The 15,747-nt window shown below is 34.7% G+C and overlaps 1 protein-coding gene and 1 long non-coding RNA gene across 2 annotated transcripts; both read right to left on the minus strand.

Moving 5' to 3' along the window:
• Positions 1-3,183: 3,183 nt before the first annotated feature.
• Positions 3,184-4,884, minus strand: LOC111914145 (uncharacterized). Its single transcript, XR_002857703.3, has 2 exons — positions 4,436-4,884; positions 3,184-3,784 (listed from the first exon to the last, which is right to left on the minus strand). It is a non-coding gene; the product is annotated as an uncharacterized LOC111914145 (long non-coding RNA).
• A 520-nt stretch (positions 4,885-5,404) lies between these two features.
• On the minus strand, positions 5,405-6,401 carry LOC111914870 (major pollen allergen Ole e 10). Its single transcript, XM_023910584.3, has 4 exons — positions 6,259-6,401; positions 6,099-6,130; positions 5,762-5,996; positions 5,405-5,638 (listed from the first exon to the last, which is right to left on the minus strand). The coding sequence occupies exons 1-4, from the start codon at positions 6,311-6,313 to the stop codon at positions 5,613-5,615; spliced, it is 348 nt and encodes a 115-aa protein (XP_023766352.1). The 5' UTR covers positions 6,314-6,401; the 3' UTR covers positions 5,405-5,612.
• Between the last annotated feature and the right edge of the window lie 9,346 nt (positions 6,402-15,747).

Here is a 15,747-nt window from a genome sequence, read left to right on the forward strand (position 1 = left end):
TTACAAATTTCTTAATAAAGATAATTATTATGTAGGCGGAGTCTAGACTGTTCGTGGGGTACTAGATCTACTTGCTTACTTCCGAGGTGATTCTTCTCATTATACTTACCTGAGTGGTAATACTGTGTGACCGGAGGGTCTTATTTGAGTTATCGACCGGAGGGTCATATGTGTTTATATTGAGTTATGTGATATTATGCATTTTTTTCTTTGTGATTTATGTTATATTATTCTATGCCTTACTGAGTTAGGACCGGAGGGTCCAACTCGATACAGGACTGGAGGGTCCAACTCGAGCTGTGAGATCGGAGGGTCTTCACTGAGACACATGACCGGAGGGTCCACAACAAGTCGTGAGACCATAGGGTCCTCACCAAGACGCATGACCGGAGGGTCCATGCCGAGCTATAGCCATGAGAGGCTTCTTATTTGTGTATGTGGTATTTTGGGGAACTCACTAAGTTTCGTGTTTACCGTGTTGTGTGATATGTGTTTCAGGTACTTCTCAGGATTGCGGGAAGGCGTTGGCTTGATTGTACACACCTGTTCGAGATTATGTTTGAGGATTCTGGGATATTACCAGTTATTTTGTTGATTTGTGTTTTGACAATTGATTACATTGGTAGTTTTTTAGAAATGTGACATTGAGTTTTTGTGGGTTTAAAATGAAAATTTTGTTTGAAAATTTAGAGCGTTACAACTATCATAGCGGCCCTTACCGTATTCACATGGGACTCGAGTAGGGTTTTTTTTAACGACTAAATGAATTTATTAAAAATAAAGCTAGCAAGAAACTAGAAAATGAATCAATTACAATTCAATCACTAGTAACAAAAAACCTTTGGCCTAACAGTATAATATATGCCTTCCCTCCATAAGGTCAAAGATTCAAGTCTTACTTAAAAGTTAAAACATATGTTATAGTAAAAGTTGACTCGATTTGCCTTTTAAAAAAATGTAAAGCAAGTTAGCTATTCTGGATTAGTTACCAAAATGAAAGACCAGTTAACTATAAAATCTAGGGAAATTGAGTAATTTAGGAAGTTTCTAATGTTATGTAAAAAACAACAACCGTAAATTTTATTTTATTTTTGAAAAATTACCACAAAGTTTGGAATGAGTCATTCCAGACCCGTATGTTGAAATCGGTAATAAGTATAAGATCCGACCCGGTATTGTGAAATTGTTGATAAGGTACCCATAGGGTAGAGTGATATGATATTTCACTTATAAACACTGAGTATTGTCTTTGATAAGATTTAGGGGTATTTGAACCCTACCGTGCAGTAGACATACATATATTATGCATGAATTTGTCTATGCATTTAAGGTATGTCCACCATGTTTTATAATAGTTTTTAAACAACAAGTATTATAACTTTATTATGTTTAGTTGTTTGACATCTTCATTTTGTAGATTTGGACCACGGAGGCATTTCCCAACAGTGGTATATTTGGTTCCCCTATACTAGGTGTTATCCATTGGGTAGTTGCATACCCAAAGATGAGGCGTTTACATTTTGCTGATTGTAAATGTATTCTTAATGTTATAAATATATGTAGCTTAATTCACCTTATAATTTATAAGTTGCTATGAGAAAATAACATAACATTAACCTTTATATATTGTTTTATGCAGCGTTCCCCAACGGATTGTTGTAGTCTACTCAACAGGAGTGTGCTGCTTTGTGGTGGACTAAGAGTGCCCCTTAGATAGATTCGACAAATTACCCTGAAATTTGAGTTATGATTTTTTCTTGTGTATGTTTTAAACAATTTTCTTATCACGATGTAGCAAAATTAACTTTATCAGACCGAAGAACAATTTATAAAATATTCTAATTTCATACAAACACCAGTATGAGTTTTTTAGATCAACAATATCATACTGTTGACTAGTTTTGACGTTAGATCTACTCTTAGACTTAACGTTACTTTTGACACTTAACTTGGTCTTACTTGAAGATTCAGTTTTTGTTGAAACTGCGGGAAACTAAGTGTCATAGTTTTTACTTGTGTGACCGCTCTAAATTTTTTCTAAATTGGACCTTCACCTTGGGAAAGGATGCGGTTGTGGTTTCGTGGTCATCCGACTTGTCGTTTGTCCATCAAAGGTGGTAATAGGATCATGCCTTCATCCGGTTGTTTGTATTCAGTTGGAAGCTGGCACAGGAAACACAACCTCTATATATGTTGATCGATATGTTTTCATTGTGAACTACGATGACACTCATGTACTGCAGTGTTGATATCTCAGTTCCTTGAATACCGACATGGCATGAGAACAAGGTATACTATTCTTCATTTAGCCAGTCACCTCATATCTGTTTTGATCAATTTGTATACCTGAAAACCGAAGGATTTGTTGATCCTCCTATCGATAACCTTCTGAGCATACTCTTAAAAACATTTACGTATATCTTGCCATGCATAGTAAATTATAGTACACTTATCATGGAAATATTATTATATATATAAATAATTACCTCCAGCATTACGTCGTTGACACCATCATTGTTGCATAGTTACTCGAAAGAAATCAATCAACATTGTTATTGGTAGTTTTTGTGTGTCTCCTAATAACACATTAATGGACTCGGTGTTGTTTGATGTCATAATATTATACCAAACCATAAGAACCCAACCTTGCCTATTTCAAGTAGTTGATTCCATCTATCCATGTATGGCAATCTTCGTTTAGAGCACGACGTAGCCTATCCAAGCTTTCTTGAAATTAGACTCTCGGTAAGCTTTTACAGCCTCCCAAAACAAAATCTATGTTCATAATATGTGTTCAGAAACACAGCTTGAATGTTCATTTCAATTGAATTTGCTATATCTTATATGATATCCAAAGAAGGTTGTCTCCAATATATTCTTTAAGTCTTGATAAAAACCATATCCATGACCCCCAACTTCAATTTTCCCAACACCAAATCCAATAGGAAGGATTTGGTTATTATCATCCATGCTTACTGCTAGGAACATAAACCTAAGTATTTCCCTTTAAGGTGTGCCCTATCAATGCTAATAATATGACGCAAACATGTTTGAAACGCTCAAACCTACAAAATACAAACCTACAAAATAATTATTACCATCATCAACCAACAGCATTAACTTTTGTTGATCATTTGCTGATTCATCAACATTAACTCATTAAGAGACATCAATAACCTTACCTTTATACATATAATCACCCAATCTATAAAATAAAGTTATTGGTAGAAGAAACATGGTTGGTTGTCATAGTTAATTAATTACAAATTTAATTGCTTCCAACACACCCATTTCCACCAGAACAATTTTCCCCGACAAATTGATGAATACCACAAACTCAAAAATCTACATAACTATATTTGATCAAAAAAAAAAATTGATAGTTTGATATGTTGACATCCTCTTCCATTAGAAAGATTCTAACCAAGTCACCACATGTTGCACCATGTCCATATCTACAAACCAAACATTTTTCCAAAGGCTAACCCCTAACCAAACCTTGAGAGAAGTTTCACATTTAAAAAACCAAAACGATTATTGCCTTCAAATTCATAGTCACATAACCGGCATAAGAGAGATGAAATATCCAAGACTCGCCTATCTAGATAAGCTAAGCTACAACAATGACATTTTTTCCTTAGTAAAACGATGCATCCGACAAAATCGTAGAGGAATTCAAGTTCACATCAACTAGCAAAGATGGAAAGGTATTTATCTGTTGCTTTTGTCCACGTCATTCGTTATTTTTTTCTCTTTCAAATTCCAATTCAAATTAGTTCATGTTCTGCAAAATGTATGTGTATTCGTTTGTACATTAACTGAATTTTAAACAAAAAAATTGTTATATCAAAAAGATTATATAACTGAATGGTAAAGAAATTAATCAGTTATGTGTAACTGTGTATAAGTTAAAGAAATAAGCCGGAAAAAATGCAGAATTCATCAAGCCATCGTTTTTAACAATTGAAATACAATTCGTGAAGATTGAAACGCGAATTTGCCAACAATAGCTCAATCAATGAGGGTTCCACAATAACACAAGCAAAACTTTCGATTCAAGTGTATAAATTTTCAGAAATGACTCTTATCTTTTGGTATCTAATTTTTTTTTTTCGAATTTTCAAAAATCTGGACCTAAACAAGTGAGGATATTTGATTTGTTGGGTACATATGAGGCAGTTCCCTGAATTAAACACGACGGAAAAACAAGGAGAAACGTGCAAACCCTTGAGGCTGCCCCCATGATATCCATATATTGATATAGGCCGGGTGAAATAGAGATCTCGCTTTCTTATTCATCGCGAGATCCCATTGGATCGGCCATTCATAGCTCTATTTGAAGCTGATTTACAGTGAAATAATGGAGGAAACTACATTCCCTGATATATATTTGAAGGAAAAGTTTGGGAATTTAAGATTGGAAAGCATGTAAAACCTCGATTTGAGCAAAAGCAAGTGAGAAGCTCGCTTCGACGGAGTAAACCAAGGGCTGATTTGTTATATGCCGGCAACGGAACTCAGGCGACATGGCCGAAAGGCGCTCGACTGGTTCTCTCAAAAGGCAATGTGAAGTTGAAGAAGAATGTGTTTGCTATTTATCCCGATTGTAATCTTTCAATTTCGTAACCCTAAGGCCCAATTTGATTCAATAAAATTGGGTTGTTATACTTATATATGGGCCTCTTTTACACTTTAAAAGCTCTTCACTTCTTTTTGTATTTTTGGTCTCAGGTTATTGCTGTTTATTTTATTTTAATTTTATTTTTGGTTTTAAAGGTTTTCTTATATACTTTTGGTATTTATTTTAGGTTATTGTAATATTTTTGTTTTTTTTAAGTAGAATGATTATTCTTTATGGATAAAAATTGCAAACTTTGTAAAATTCGGTTATACTTGGCGTGAAAAAAAACCCTTTTACTTGCTAAAAACTTTGTATCAAATAATCACCAAAATTAGAAAATAAATTATTTGGGATCAAAATTTCAAAACTCGTTGTATCAAACAATGAGCAAAATTAGAAAAGAAATCTTCAGAGATCAAAATTGCAAACTATAGTCTATAACGAAGCGAGAAAAATATATATATTATTTTTTAAAGTATAATTTGGATGGAAAAAGAGTTTCATAAATACTACAACGTCCTATTTTCAAATTTTTTTCATAATAGATCATTATACTTTGAAAATTCCATCGGATGATATATTTTAAATTTTTAGCTTATTTTCTTATGATTACCAAGCTATACCAGTGAAATTTATTTGTATATAGATATTGTGTAGATTTTTGAAAGGACAATGTTATATTTGAAAGAATCGAAAGTAAAATGCTACTAAGATAAACAAATTTAAAAAAAAAAAAAAGTACAATACCATTTCTTGTATTTTACCATAGATTATATCATGACATTGACAAATTATAGTATTTTTTATGGTGGAAAATAGGACAAATTGGCAAGAAAGATTGAATCATGAGTTACAAGTAACCAACTTGAGTAAACTACAAAACGAGATGCATCTATATATTAAGCTTCCAAATTTGATTCAAAAAACGATAATAATATCAAATAAGCAACTTTTCTTCATATAGTAGATCTATAACTTCTATCCCGATGATCTAAACATATGAACAGCCTCCATAACCTGCAAAATCGGTGCAAATATCTCCATTTTCAGCTAATGAGTATCCAAATATAACGAATAAAAGCATGAACTTGAGTTCAAATTTTTCAGTGACACGATAAAGAATTATAGATGATCACTTACTTGGGTCACTAACTGTAACAAGACCCGAGTTTTCAAACTCACAATTCCAAGCGTTTCTTCCTCTAGACTGGTAATACAAGTTCATGGCAACTGAAGCATGGTTGAATACATTGGCAGGTGTAGCACACGCGCCACCTTGTTGCAAACAACCACAGTCCACTTGTGAGCATGCAAAGTTTATATTTTTCAAAAGAGTCGCCAAGCTGGACGATGGTTTTGCCACACACCAAGTTTTCTTCAACCCCATTAAAAAAAGTTGGATAATTTTAGTTACATGTTACATAATCTTGAAAGTAATTAGTAATATGAGAATTTTTGATTTGATTAATTTATTTACCTGTGCATGAACTGATATCAAAGTCGACCCAACTGAAGAAGAACATCAAGAAGGAAATGAAATAAGATTCAAACGAGATTCATAGGTGTAAAAGTTTATATCAGATTTGATTAAAGAACTCGAAGTATAATGTAATGCGATTGATGAGTGTACATGATACCTGAAAGAAAGAACAACAGGAAGATGAAAGCAGAAGCAGATTGTTTCCCAGCCATTTGAATATTTGATTGTCTGTTATGGTGTCTGTGTGTGGAAGCATAACGATGTATTTAATGGAGGCTTGATGGATCTATATATCATCTATGCACATATTCTTTCAGAATCTATGAAAAAGGAAAAAGGGTTTACAGATTTTGATTACTTCAAAACTTTACAGCTATATTTGTTCCTTGCATCTTTTCCAATGACGTGGAACTCATGCATGAAAACTTGTACTTTATGTGGGATTTATCTCGTTCACCTTTTTGAAGTTGGGAAAAGATAGGAAATGTAAAATGGGTGTGCATCAGATTTTCGTTTTTATGGTATCTTAAATTGTTTATGTTAAAAGAGAAAATAGTGGGACAAGAGTGAAATACAAGGTGAATCTGAATGTGACTTGAGATCTGCAATAGATTGATGAGTTTGAGGTACTTTAGGTCATGTGACTTCCATTTTCATGCTAGCTTTTCTTTTTATAATATACACTAAGAACCATAATATGAAAGGTAATGTTTCATCCATCATTTTTACAAGTAATAAAATTAAGTAATTAAACTAAGATCATCTCCAATGCATTGAACTCATATGAGTTCAATGGATTGACAAATATACATTTCACTCACTATACAATTTTATCCATTAAACTCTACACTCTATTAAACTCTATACAATTTAATGGATTGTCACATCATTTAGTATTTTCTTTTTATTTATTGTTAGTTTTTAAAAAAATAATTAGCATGAAAATAAAAATTAAAAACTACAATTAAAATTAACATTAATTAAAAATTTAAAATAAAAAATAATTTTAATATATATATATATATATATATATATATATATATATATGTGTGTGTGTGTGTGTGTGTGTGTGTGTATGTGACGAGAGAGAGTATAGAGTTCAATGGGGATTGAACTCCTCATTCTATTGAATCCTAGTCATTTTTCCACAATGGAGATTTTGAGTTTAATAAGATTAAACTCCCATTAAACCCCCCATTGGAGATGACCTAAAGATAAAAGATAGTGGAGTTCTTTTAAATTTGGTAGAAAATTTGTTTATGGTATTTAAGCAGTCTACAAATATTTTATGTTTTTCCAAAAAATCTTTAAATTTATGTCGATAAAATTGAAATTTAGAGTTTTCCTTTACTTTCATATTAAAATAGAAAAAAAATTATCGATTCCCCACTGGGGATCCACGGTCCCCGTTAGGGTTAGATGAGGATTCATTTATATTCCCCAAAGGAAATAAGAATTGAAATGAGGATTCACAGATATAGGTAAAGATTAGCGTCCCTCGTATTCCTCGTCCCGATTTCCATCTTTAACTTATTAGGCTTTTATAATCCTAATATTGTCGAAATTAAGTTTTTTTTTTTTGGAATGGCGAGCATGTTATTAGAAAAGCAAAAGCTTAAGGTAGAAGCTCAAGACTAACTACAATAAAAGCACGATATATGATAATGACACAACATATGCTAATCAACGCCCTTAAACTTATACCTAATTTTGATCCGGTTAAACGTGAACATGCTAATATCATCGTCAACGAGTATTGCAGCCTACCTTTTGCTCCTAAAAACACTTGTGTTTATGACCTTGCAAATCATCCAAATACGAACGTAATGAACTAAAGATACCATTGTCTTTTGAGTCTTTTTGTCACCATCACTTTGAGCATTTCCACCAAATACGAACATAATGAAGGTTGCCCCTATGGATTAACCGATTCATCTAGATGGCATGCAAGGATTTCATGGCTTTACAAACACACACACACACAAAAAAAAAAAAAAAAAAAAAACAAAAAAAAAAAAAACAAAAAAACAAAAAAACAAAAAACAAAAAAAAAAACAAAACAAAAACAAAAACAAAAAAAATAGCTTCCTACCTACATGGGGTCATCAGACAACTCATTTTCCCACTTTTAAGATCCAACTTTTATGTCATATATCTAAATTTTATTGTGATCAATAAAGCTTTTGTTGGTGATTTTAGTGTTATCAAGTTATTTTAGTTTAATGGAATTTATGAGATTACCAATGGAGTTTATGTCATGATTTTAGACAAGTTAGGAGGTGTGGAATCCAAGCTTTTATAAAACCAGTTTGATCTTGTTTGAACAAATGGTATGAGTCAAGGGGTTGCACCCCCTTACGAGGTCTTAGGAACAGCTCCGCTGGTGAGGTCCAAGGCGTAGCTGATTATTATCTGAAACCGTCATCTTATAAAATTACTTTACTAAGGAAATTGTTATGGAAAATATTAATTTTTAATTAATTTTTTCTAATTATTATCTGAAACCGCCATCTTATAAAATATCGGATATAATGAGCATTTAACGTTAATTGATCAGATATCTTTGGTGTAACATTTGTGTTCCAGATTGGTTAAGCTTGCGATTATCAAGGGCGTAAGATGAAATTTTGGAAGATACCTTGTGTCATGACGTAGTGCTAGTATGCCACGACGTGGCAATGGTTAAGTGGATCACATATTTTTAGGCCAGCACGACATGGCCAAGGAAGGTCATGGTGTAGCAGCTAATCAGGCCCTAGCTCATGACTCTTTTAGGGTTCTCTTCATATTTAAACCCCTGTAAACCCATTTTAGGGTTCATTATCAGCCTCCAAGCCCCCTTTCACCTCAGAAAACCCTAGTCTTCATCCATTTCTTGATTCTTGGTCATTTTTGGAGCTTTCTTGGCTTTAAGAAGAAGAGAATAGGAAGAAGAAGGTAATCTTTTAGTGGAGCTTGCAAGGGGTCAACATTATCATCACCTCATATTATCTCTTGACCTTTGTAAGTGTCCAAGTTCCTTGCTTTATGTTATTTGGTGGTTAGATCTTGAGTATTATCCCATGTTCCTTATGTTTGAGAAAGTTTGGAGGGAAAGAAGTCATAAAGTTGGCAATTTTATGACTCTCCTGACTCCTAAGAGTATTATATGTTATGGATATAGTCTTTGATGGAAGTTCTTATCATGCCTAAGTTTTGGCCTTTAGAGTTCATATTTTGACCTAAGATGGATCTTAGACATGTATTAGACATACATGTCTATGAAGCTTCCACCTGTATGATAGATGTGGTATTAGAAACCCTTCTGGAGTAGTTGGGTTAAGGACTTTTCGAATTAAGGGCTTATTGGTTAAGACATTATGGGTTTTGGACCTAGGGTTATAGATTTTGATTTCTTTGGGTGTCTTAATGGATAAAGTTGTAAACTTTATCCATCTAGACCATAGCATGGACCAGATCTGAGCTTTGGAGCTCTTGGAATTGAAGAAAACAGCTTAATCCATTAAGTTTCTAGAAAACTAGTGCCCACGGTGTGGCCATGGGTCACCACGACGTTGTGACTGGGAATTTCCCGTAGGTTTGGATGGGTGAAGGCCACGATGTGGCCAAGGAAGGCCATGACGTGGCGGTTGACTAAAGTCAACTCCGACTGTTGACTTTGACTGTTGACTTTGGCATGGGTTGAGTTTTGGTCAATCTCTATTTTTTTAGGAGGTAGACTTAGGGTCTGCTTGGTGTGGATTGTTAAAAGGTGTTTAGCACCCATCCTTTGGCAGTGAGAGTTATTAGATGTAGTCGGTGCGGCGTTGCACAAGGTTTTAGAGAGCATTGTGATTCGGGTGAGTCTCCTCACTGTAGTTAGCGATCGAAGACACCAATGTCGGCCCACTAGGTTATGTTATATAGGAAGATAAGGGGGTGGTCCATGACATTTGTATGAAAGACCTGGAGGTGGCTCTTAGGAAACTGTATGCAAGACCAGGGACCATGCCCTGACAATTATATGTAGTATGCTAGTTGTCTTTGTGATATTTGCATGGAAGACCAGGAGGTGGCTCTTGGCACTCGTTTGTAACACCCGGGGTTTTGGCCCCCGGTCTGGCTAGGAAAGACCATGATACGACTCATGGCATAATGACAAGACTATGGTTGACACATAACAATCTCTATTGTATGTATGGTAAGTGGTATTTTGGGGAACTCACTAAGGTTTGTGCTTACAATTTTATCTTCATGGTTTCAAGTACTTCTGGTACGAAAGGGAAGGGCCTTGTGTGATTTCACAACATCTCCCTGATGTTTTCCGCATTAGCCTTTATGAATTTTACTCTGATATTTAAATGATAAAATTATTGTGGTTGGTTTTAGAACAAATTGGTTGTATTGTTTATAGTTTTAAATTTGAAAATTTTACTTTGAATTTTTGGGACATTACAAGTTGGTATCAGAGTTTTGGTTTGAGGGATTTTAACACACTCTTGGGTGTGTTTGAACTCAAACTGAGGAATTAGTAATTTTTTGAAAGAAAATAAATTTCTAAAAAGATTTTTAAAGAAAAAGGGGGTGTGATGCATCCATTCAGCTAAGCTCAAGTAGGTGATTCCCAGAATACCCATACATGTTTGTTATGTTATATATTATGAGAATTAAATTCTAGATTAGGGATAAGGATCTGCTCAGAATTTCATGTTAGGAGAGATGTCTTTATATGCCTGATTGTTGAGCTTTTAGAATTACATGCTAGTATGAACTTCAGATGATTGGATGGGATGGCCTGCTTAGGTGGTACTTTGGTTAGAAATTTCCAATACTCGAATGATGCTTGATTTATGCTTTGTGAGACTCGTATTAATGTGAGTTAATTACTTCATAAATATGTTAAGTTACGTGCAAGAAAGGTTAAATAATCTGAGAGTGATTGAATTGGCCTTATTGCTCATCTCTCATTTCAGTCTAACTGTTGCAGGATTGCCTCTTTTAGTTGAAGGATTATCTAAGCTTTGTTGCATGTAATTATATTCATGAAGTAGTTAGCTGACATTAGCAGGGGAACTTCAGCAGCTAAGGGTAGGGTAGGGTGAAGAACTTTGTGGAAACCCTTCTTGATTGTATGAGTTATGGACTTTGTGGAATAAGTGCTTAATAGATGAAGCCATGCCTTATTTAGCCTCTTTGGGACCTAGGGTTTGAGATTTTGACCTTTTGGGTGGTCTTTTTAGGTAAAGATGAAAATTTTATCCTTCTAGACCTTGTTTTGGACCATATTTTAGCTTTGGAGATCTTAGGATCAAAGAAAACAGCTTAACCCATTAAGTTGTTGAAAACCTAGTCCCCACGGCATGGCATTAGGTCGCCACGACGTGGCAATTGGGAAATCATGACTATTTGGATGTTTGAGGGCCACAACGTTGTTGGATTAGGTGTCTAAGCCACAACTATATTTGGTATGTACTTGACCCGGTTGTAGCCTAGTCCTTTTGGGTTGTCTTCACCAAAGCAACTTGATTGGATGGGTAATGGAGAAAGAGGATAAATTCGATTTATTAATATATTATATGAATAATATATTAAAGAAGAAAACATATTGTTTGATTAATATTGGTCAAGAATTAATTTAGAATTAATTTTGTGATCAAAAGAAATTAATTAAATTAGGGGGACTAAAGTTGTAATTATAAGATAATTGCAATATGGGTTGAGGATCCCTAAGGATAGGGGTGGACGAAATCTTATGGATAGCCCATAAGACTTCGTCCAAAGCTAGGGTTCTAGAATGTTCCTATGGGCTGCTTAGGGCTTAAGCAACCATATTAGGTATTTGACTGAAACCCTAATTCATCACCTATATAAAGAACCCCTTGGCTTCACAATTTCGCCTACCACAACCCTAGAAGGATTCATTGAGCCGAAAATTACCTCTCCCCTCTCTCTCCAAGATTCTCCAATTGCTTTTGTGTTTGTAATCCATTAGAGGCATTGCATTTGAAGTGCTAGGTTCTCAAAAGCTCAAAGATCATCAAGCTACAACCAAAGGTACCTTTCTAACTTGTTTAGTATATTTTAATTTTGATTTTGGTATGCTAGTTTTAGGGTTTAAGAGATTTGGATGATTATTGCATGTACAATTAGAAAAACCTGGATCCAAAGCTTTAGGGTTTGCATGTACACCATAGGATTGATATTTTGCTCATAACCCAACAGTGGTATCAGAGCCTATGTTGTTTTTCTTTTGTATTTGATGCATTGCAAATTTGTTTCAAAGCTGAAAAGTCGACAAATTGTGCCTCTACCTGATGAACTCGTCGAGTCACCTAATGAACTCGACGACTCGGGGCAACTCGACGAGTCTAATCAGTGACTCGGCGAGTCGGGTAGTCTGTTGGCTGATTTTTTGGGATTTTGACTGGAATTGAATTAGGATAATTGCCAAAAACGTTTTTGACTGATAAAATCTTATTTTTTTCAATATGGTATTTGATTATCCTAATGCAATTCAAAGATAATTGTCATAAATAAGATAATTACTTGTTGTATATGATAAAGATTAATTATTTGTATTTTGATTTGAATTATCTTGTCAAGAAAATAGATTAGGTCAAATTATGTGATAAAGATTAATAATATGATTATTTATTTATTTTTCAAATTTGATCTAAAAGACGTTTTGAAAAGTTTCAAAACTTGCCCTCAAGTTTTGGAATTTAAATTTTTGATTAATAGTTTTAATTTTGAATCATTTAAATTCTAAACCCTATAATTTTACAAGTTTAAAATCCCACCCTCATTGTATTATAATATTATAAGATTACTTATTAGATATATGTATAATATAAGCTAGTCTTGCCATTAGTAGGTCTCATTCACGAAGTTGATCTATAAGGGAGTATAAGGTTACTGCCTATAAAATGGTGGTTTAATGGGTGTCCACGCTCACCCACCGCTTCCTTGATTGGAGGTTTGTTAGCTGAACGGGTAGGATAGGGCAACTAATTCCTCATTAATAAGTATAATGATCTATAAAGTAACTAAATGTTTTTATAAATTCCCAATCTTAGTTACTTTAGGAAAAATGTGAAAATGTTGTTATTCCATGAAATTACACTTTGCACCCTGTCAAGTCGTTAGTGGAGTGTATGTGGATAACCGACACACTAATGTAGGACTAGCAATGGTGGCAAAGGGTGGCTCGATGTTTATCATAAATCAATGGAGCGTGTGTGGTTAATCGACACATTGATTAGGTGGTAAATGACATCGAGAGCACCAAGTACATTTGCATGGTTATTCACACCTTGTTTGTGATCCTCAGTATCCCAGTCACAAACTTGAAGGACATATCGAGATTTAAACATACCATTGAAAAGTTTAATGAATCTCAAAAAGAATCTAGAAATTTCAACTCATTTAAAACTTAATTGTCTTTTTAGTTTTTCATGGTGGAAATTGGTAAATCGCCATTTACCTACCTTCAAATTATTTGCAATTAGATTACGACATACCTCTTCTGAATTGTAAATAATTGTGTTGGTTCCTAGCCCTAATTTCTCATTTGGGTGTTTAATTAGGGATTCTTATCTAATCTAAACTTTGTTCATTTTCTATTTCAGATGTCTACTTCAAACAACAACAACACTTTTGGCTCGACCCCTTCCGGCTCATTCTCACTCATGAACTTGTATAGGAGGGTGATATTTGATGGGTCCAACTTTAATGATTGGATCTGCAACATTCACATGGCCACCCGCTACGAGGACAAAGAGTATGTTCTTGACTAGGAGTAGAAGGAGCTTAACATGAACACTGCCATTCCCGAAGAAATTGCTATATACGAAACTCATGAGCGAGATGCTACAAAAGTTCATTGAATCATGCTCACAACAATGACTGCTGAACTCCAAAAGTCCTACGAGGACTACTATCCATACGAGATGCACCAAGATTTGATGGAAAGTTACCGTCAAAGTGCCAGGAAGGAACGATATGAGATCATCACTGCGATGATCACCACCAAAATGAAGGATGGAGAGTCCATCGCGACCCACTTGCAGAAAATGCAGAGATATGTGGACCGCTTGCTGAATTTGAATGTCAACTTCGATGAGGAGCCGGCTATAGATATTATTCTAAACTCCTTGACTCCTTGCTACGATGAATTTCGTATGACCTACCACATGAACAAGGAGGAGGTCACTATAAGCAAGCTTCAAGTCCTGCTAAGGGCTATTGAGAGTAGTCTAAAAGGAAAATCTATTGCATCTACTCCTACTACTGTTGCCCTAGTCTTGGCTATTGGGCAAGGAAAAGGAAAGAAGAGGAAAGCTCCTTCTAAGAGCTACAAGGGAAAATCTCATGATGGTACCTCTTCTAGTGGAACCAAAGTTGGTCCTGCTGCTTCCTCTTCCAACCCGAAGGATGCAGAGTGTTTCTACTACCACGAGAAAGGGCATTGGAAACGAAGCTGCCCGAAGTACCTGTAGGACATCAAGGATGGGAAGATAAAACCCACATTCACATATATTTATACTATTCATTCTAATAACTCATCACATGCTATGTCTTGGGTCCTCGAAACAGGATGTGGTTTTCTGTCACAACTAGCATTTCTACCTAGGAAATTCTATCCATGGATGATCAACTCTCAATGTATCTTGTAATTCAAAGTTAGATGATATACATATTACTCATTCAAAAACAACTATTCAAATCAGAACTCACTCATGAAGCCCTAAACCTAATTCAATATACTACATTCACTCGATTTTGGGTTTGTAACCCTAACTTCCCGGTTCAAACCCCTATTGGGCTAGGAATCATTTATTGGGCCTAATGGGCCAATAAACTCACAACTTGATTATTTTGGGCTAAGAATCCTTATATGGGCCCTAATTGGACCCACATTCATTAAACTATTACATCTTGGGCCATAAGACTTTTTATGGGCCTTATTAGACCTAAAATGTCTCACTTTGGTTTCATGGGCCTTATTGGGCCGTAAACAACTTTCTTGAACCTTATTGGACCGTAAACCCATTTCTTTTAACATTTTGGACCGTAAACTCATAAGAGATCCCAATGGGCCGAAGACTTCCATACTGGGCCTTATAATTTTGAGTATAACCAAAACTAGCCCAAACATTTGTTTTCTTTTCCTTTTTCCTTCTTCTCATTCTCTGTTATGTGTATATATATATATATATATATATATATATATATATATATATATATATGTATATACATTGTAAAAAAGATTATTAAGATGCCACCTAAGTTTTGCATGTTGGTTATCCATGCATTTTACACATCAATTATCCAAGCAATCGCATATCTCCATGCAACATCCTCCAACACTCATCTTTTTCTCTCCTTGTTCGTGGCCTCCCAACTCACCATTTCAACCTCAAATCACTTATAAATCTCTCAATAAATCTTCAAGAAACTCCTCCATTTTTCCTTCAAGAAAACCGTGAGGTGGTGGGAGTCTTTCATCAAGTTGCCATCCAAGTTCAACCATCTTGGTAAGTATATTATATTCACGATGTTAAACTCCATCTCTATGTTAAGATCTTCTCTCAAAACCTCACCATCTTCGTGTTTGCTCCTTAGAAACCCCATAAGTTCGAGATCTACGCAAGGGAGCTTGCTAGGG

The sequence above is a fragment of the Lactuca sativa genome, chromosome 7 (genome assembly GCF_002870075.4).
Source record: "Lactuca sativa cultivar Salinas chromosome 7, Lsat_Salinas_v11, whole genome shotgun sequence".
Taxonomy (NCBI): domain Eukaryota; kingdom Viridiplantae; phylum Streptophyta; class Magnoliopsida; order Asterales; family Asteraceae; genus Lactuca; species Lactuca sativa.

Bases quoted from the DNA above. Each gene is read 5' to 3' on its own strand.
- LOC111914870 (XM_023910584.3), bottom strand. From the start codon at position 6,313: ATGGCTGGGAAACAATCTGCTTCTGCTTTCATCTTCCTGTTGTTCTTT. The intron at 5,997-6,098 runs GTAAATAAATTA...ATGGGGTTGAAG, and splicing joins TGATATCAGTTCATGCACAG to AAAACTTGGTGTGTGGCAAA. The intron at 5,639-5,761 runs GTAAGTGATCAT...CCGATTTTGCAG, and splicing joins TGTTACAGTTAGTGACCCAA to GTTATGGAGGCTGTTCATAT.